General features: G+C 43.0%; 1 protein-coding gene across 1 annotated transcript in view; it reads left to right on the forward strand.

The window, feature by feature from the left end:
* Positions 1-1,039: 1,039 nt before the first annotated feature.
* The window catches only part of OXCT1 (3-oxoacid CoA-transferase 1), a 209,198-nt gene continuing 204,613 nt past the window's right edge, over positions 1,040-5,624 (forward strand). The window contains exons 1-3 of the mRNA XM_019518269.1: positions 1,040-1,047; positions 1,629-1,816; positions 4,531-4,621. Of these exons, the coding sequence (XP_019373814.1) occupies positions 1,040-1,047; positions 1,629-1,816; positions 4,531-4,621 (287 nt within the window). The remainder of the gene's footprint in view (positions 1,048-1,628; positions 1,817-4,530; positions 4,622-5,624) is intronic.

Below are 5,624 nucleotides of genomic sequence, written 5' to 3' on the forward strand. Positions count from 1 at the left end.
GAGACGGGCCCGGCGGCGCCCGCTCGTCGGGAGCAGCCTCTGGGCATCCCCGGGCGTGAAGGGCAGAGGCCGGGGAGCCTGGCGCCCACCCCATGGCTCTGGGGCCGGGGCCGGGGCCGGGGCTGGCGCACGGCACGGGCTGACCTTGTCCTCCCTCCTGGGCGCGCCTTTCTCTGCCCGTGCAGCCGCGTCCTGCGCCTGCGAGAGCCCAGCTGTAGGTTTCGGGTCGGCACAGCCGTGGGACTTTCACAGCAGGGGCAGGAAGGCAAGGACGGGAAGAGCCCGAGGCATCAAATCCTAGAGGAGCCGGGCTGAAGGGCCTGAGGCAGGGTCATCCCTCTCCAAAGCCCCCCATCCAGTCCACCACCTGAACTCCTGCATGAGACTGGGATTGGTAGGATGTAGTTGGCTTGGCCCTGCTTTGAGCATGGGGTTGGACTAGATGGGACTTCCTGAGGTCCCTTCCTGCCTTCACTTTCTGTCATTGTGTGACAGCCCACAGTCGTTCAGTGTTGCTGCTTGTCCGCACAGGCAACCATGTTTTAAAAGCTCGGTCCAGCTCTATTTTAAAACAAGCTTGGGTTGCATGATCCCATTCCTCCCACAGCCTCACTGCTCTGAGCAAGCCATCTTTGATTATTTTTCTTTTTCAGTCTCAGTTCATTCATTCTCTGTTTATATGTGCTTGTTCTTGAGCCAGCCAGCTGCTTCTCCCTCCTTTGATGGTTGTCCCCTAATGGCTGTAGAGAGAACAGCCAAATCCCCTCCCCACCTACACTCAGCTCTTCTGAAAGATAGCCTGTCTGCTCTGCACATGGTGGCAGTATCCCTGCTTTGCACCTGTTCTGGTTTGAATTTCTTTCTCTGGATCCCAGCTGACCAGAAGTGTAGGCAGTATTGGACACCAGTAGCTGCTGCTTATTGTAATCAGTTATTTAAGGACATAGTGATACAATGGAAATTATCAGTGATAGGCTTGCAGTTCCAGTGAAAGCAAAGGGCATTTAACAATGGGAATCTCAGTTTGTTTCATCTTGGTATGGTTCTGTAAGATAAGGATATGTACAGCTAAGGAAAATGATATGGATGATTACTTGAGTGAAACAAGAATCATATTTTAGCCATGAGTGGAGCTGCAACATACAATTTTATTACTGGACACTTAAGAATTATACACATAAGTTAAAAGATCTGCATTTGAAATCTGTTATTGGAGGGAAGAAATATTAGTTTCAGAGCATGGCACCACTGCACTGACACCATTTGTGTCAAAGCAATGCCATACACTAAACTCTGTACAGAAGAACATCATTATTAGTCTGTCTCTAAGAGATCCTTTAGTGGTTGCTTAACAAAGGTTTTACCTTATGGTAAGCTATTATTGTTACCATTGCATATACATTTTAGCCAAATATGTTGCCTGTAGACTTTTGTTGTGCATAAGTTCATCAAAAAGTCCAGATGTGTGACGACTTGTACATAATGCTGCCAGCCATTGTAGTACCGTTGTGTTCTAAATAAGTAACTGTAATGCAACATGACCTAACTGTATTTTATTTTAGTACTATGCTGTCTGGAGTTACACAATTTAGTCAGTGTGCATAGAAAATAATCTCCCTGCTACACAGTTTATGGGATGCTCTGTATAAGAGGAGCAATTCAAAACATTCACGTGCTTCATGCTGGCTTCCTGTACTGGTTTTACAGAGCTGCAGCTGCTATTTTTCTACCAGCAATCAGCTGAACACCAAGTTCTATACTGACCCAGTAGAAGCAGTAAAAGACATACCTGATGGGGCCACACTACTTGTTGGTGGTAAGTATTAATTGCAAATAATTAGTTTTATATTCCTTCATGGATGAAATTACTTATCCTGTCAGTACTCTCAAGTATTTTAATTGACTAATTTAAAAGATCCAATTTCTAATAGAGTACCTTTTTTAAAGCATTGTACCTGACTTAATATGACCTTAAACAGATCATAAGACTCTCTGTGCCTGTTACCTAATGTGAACAATGTGGTACAGGTGTCAACTGATATGGATTTTTATCTTCAAACTTAAATTCTATTTACTTTCTTTGGGGCTTGGATGTTTTTGAAAACTTGAGTCTAAATGTTTATTTCTTTTTACCTTTGAAACCCCACACTGTTATCAATATGGACACTGTTACTTATTAAGACTGATCTAGGTTTTATTAATGCTACAGTTTCTGTTTACTACCAGATTGGTGATGCTTTGTATCATATTAGAAGTGTACACATTTATATGTAGTTAGAGGCCAAAAATGCATACATAATCTTGAAAAAGTTTGTAAATAGAAGACTGGGTAGAATTGTTTTTTAAGGAGTGCATGTAATAACTTCAGAAAAATAGATCCCATGAATTCATAACAGCTAAGTCAAAGGGGAATGCACATTTTATAAAAGGATTTATACTGTGCATAATGCCATAATTCAGTGATTATTCCTAAGAATGTAGTTAGTGGCTTTCAGAGTTTACAGTCTCCAGTAAAGATAGGATGGGTAGTTGGCATTGTAGCTGGAAAGTTTCATGGAGGGGAGGAAAGGCTTTTCACAAGGTGTTTTGGAGGGGTGGGGGGCATGGGTAAAAGGGATTCTGACCAGAGTACAGAAATAGCAGGCACCAAGATGAGAATCATGATGAAGATCATCTGAAGTAACTGGGATCAGAATTTGCACCTTTGTAACAGAGATCAGAGTTTGACACACACAGAGTTTCCAGGAATGAAACCTGACTGGATTGGAAGTGTGTGTTTATGGAGGAAGGGAGAGGGGTAGGGCAGGGGAAGGAGGAAGAGCTGTCTCTTGTTTGAAACTGACACAAAGTGTGACTGTGATGTTGCAGAAGAGGGAAGCCACAGCAGAGATCAGGGAAGAGGCATTCTCATGGGTAGGGGAGTTGCATAGTTAAAGTCCTAGGACTGGATTCAATATAAAAAACTCAGACACTACAACATACGACTTTCTGGACCCACTCAGAGGAATCCAGAGCCCTCTGTTGGGTACATGGGTTCCTTACACTGTGTGTGTGAATTGTGTAAATTAGCTGACAGGGAGCTACCACAGCTATGCTGCTTCTAGTCCTGAGCTACCTCACTTGGAGTTAGCTTTGGATCTAGTGTGTGGTGTGGATGCACTCTCAGATCAGGATCCAAAACTGCCAAAACTGCAGGAAGCTGCTTATAACTAACAAGTAGAGAATTTCTCCAGACAGGAGTGAGTCCAAAACCTACCCTCTCTGCATGGCTTAGCTACCTAATTTAGAGATGCAGGCAAGTACCATCTTCCACTCCAAGTCAAGACCTCAGGATCTTTCCTTGAAGGTAGCCACTAATAACTAATATATATATATTATAACAACTAATATAGATAAAGATAGATATATATTATTGATGTTTATAGATATATCTATCTGAGTAGGACTTGCTGTTTTCTTTTCAAGTGGTGGTGGGGATGCTGCCTAAGCTTTATGCATTGGCTTGGTGGTTACGGCACTCACCTAGGAAGATTTAATTCTCTCCTCACCTTTAGAAGTTTCAAACGAACATCTCCCACCCATATGCAGGGAGCCCTAAGACCCAGACTCCACACTTTTTGTTGAAGTTGGGCCACTGAGCAACGCAGAATTCAAGGGATTTGGAGCTAGAAGAGGAAGCAAGAAGGAGCTGGACTGTATCTTAATGGGTAGAATTTCCTGGGAGGGGAGGGACCTGGAGCCTGGTTCCTGTTTTTGTCCTTCTCCTTTCCCTTTGCCTCGCAGCAAATCTTGAATTCTGTGCTGCTATTTCAACAGGAGAGGTAGAAATTGTTCTATTTGACCTACATTGCCTGGTGGCTAGGATGCTCTCCAAGTAGCTTGGAAATGTGGGTTTAAACTCTCCAAGCCTGAGGCTTGGAGAGTTTCATAGGCTTTTCACTTCTTTGTATGGCAAATCTGTTATACCAGGTGAGAACCAGAACCCAGCCTCCTTGTCCAAAGCAAGCATTTTTGTAAGGAATTCCCCATCTCTGCTCAGCGTGGTGTGAGCTTGCTTACCAGACTGGCACTCTTAGGGGGCTTTGACAGAAGAAAGCCTAGTTTTTGGATCTTTCTTGATCCGTGGGTATGTGCTGAGCTGCTCACTCTGGGAAAGTTCTGGGCATGCACCCAAGCAGCGCTCTCAGCAGCTACAGTGATTTCAAGTCAAACAGGGGGGTGCCTTTGTAGTATATGTATAGCCTGCATTAGGCAGCCGACTGGAGGGCATGGGGTTTGGCTTATGCAGAATTGAGGTGCCTAAGTCCCATATTGGAAATAGCCTTTAACTTCTGTTCTGAATGATGTTTTCTCTAAGAATTAAACAGCTTATTCACCTGGAAGCAGTTTTAGTCCCTTCAGGTCAGTCTGTGATGATTTTTTTGTGGTTTTCCCCCTCCAGCCTATATGCTGCACATATTCACTTCTTAGGATGAATCTAATTGGGCCAGAATGGTTGTTACGTCCCTTGTTTACTTATATTTTGCCTAGGTTTTGGGCTGTGTGGTATTCCAGAGAACCTTATTGGGGGCTTATTGAAGACTGGAGTCAAAGGACTAACTGCAGTCAGTAATAATGCAGGGTAAGTGTTCATGTGTTCTTATACTATTAATTATAATTGTAAATCTGTTTATATGAATTATAGTTCTGTAGAGTTATAAATGAGCTGTGATTAGTCTTATATTGGAAATAATGTTAATTTTATTTTGAAGGGATCACTTGTGAGTTCCTTGGGCTCACTCTTGTTTGAAACTGACACAAATCTCCCAAAGGTTGCACAAGGTTCGTGCACTTCAGGCTGGGTAAGGTCTTGTTTTACTGTGGACAATCCCCATGTCTTTTCCTTCAGCTATATTTGGTATTGCTATTTTGGAGCAATTTTGGAAGTACAGGAGACTTCCCAGCTTCACCACAGAACTGTTGTTACTACTGAAAATGTTTTTATACTATTGAATTTCCTTTTTTGTAAAGCAATTAGCGGGGACTGTTTTAAACCTCAATCTGGCACTTTTTTATTTTATTTACCTTGCTTATTTGAAAAGAAACTATCCATGATGATGATAAAACATTCCAAAGCACTTAACTTGCTTTACAAAGAAAAATGCTTATATACCCACTGAAGTGCAGCCACTTTTTGAATGGGACATAATAGTTGTTCAGTAGTATCCAGCAGCACTGTTAGTTTGCTAAATAAAACTGCTGGGGAATATAATGTTAATTATATTTGAATATGGCTAAGCCACTGGCGTAAGACACAGTTGCAATGATGACATGACTCCTATCAAATGGTGCCTCCAGCAACATTGTATTCTTTCTGTAACATTGTTTTGTTACTGACTGGGACAGAATGTCCAATCCTTGATGCATTATTATATAGTAGGGGTTAGCAGACTATGGTGTGCAGACTAGATCTGGCCCACAAAGAGATCTGATCCAGCGTGGGAGCTCAGGGCACAGAGCTGCACCATGCCGCTCATCCCCTCTGTTGTGCTCTCCTCCGCTGTAGAGCGCAAACTCTGGCCTGTGCTGGGCAGTAGCATCCTTCTGCCCTGTTATGTAGCATATGTATACCATATGTGTTCCTG

This window comes from Gavialis gangeticus, unplaced genomic scaffold (assembly GCF_001723915.1).
Source record: "Gavialis gangeticus isolate Ggan-Ray unplaced genomic scaffold, GavGan_comp1, whole genome shotgun sequence".
Classification (NCBI taxonomy): Eukaryota; Metazoa; Chordata; order Crocodylia; family Gavialidae; genus Gavialis; species Gavialis gangeticus.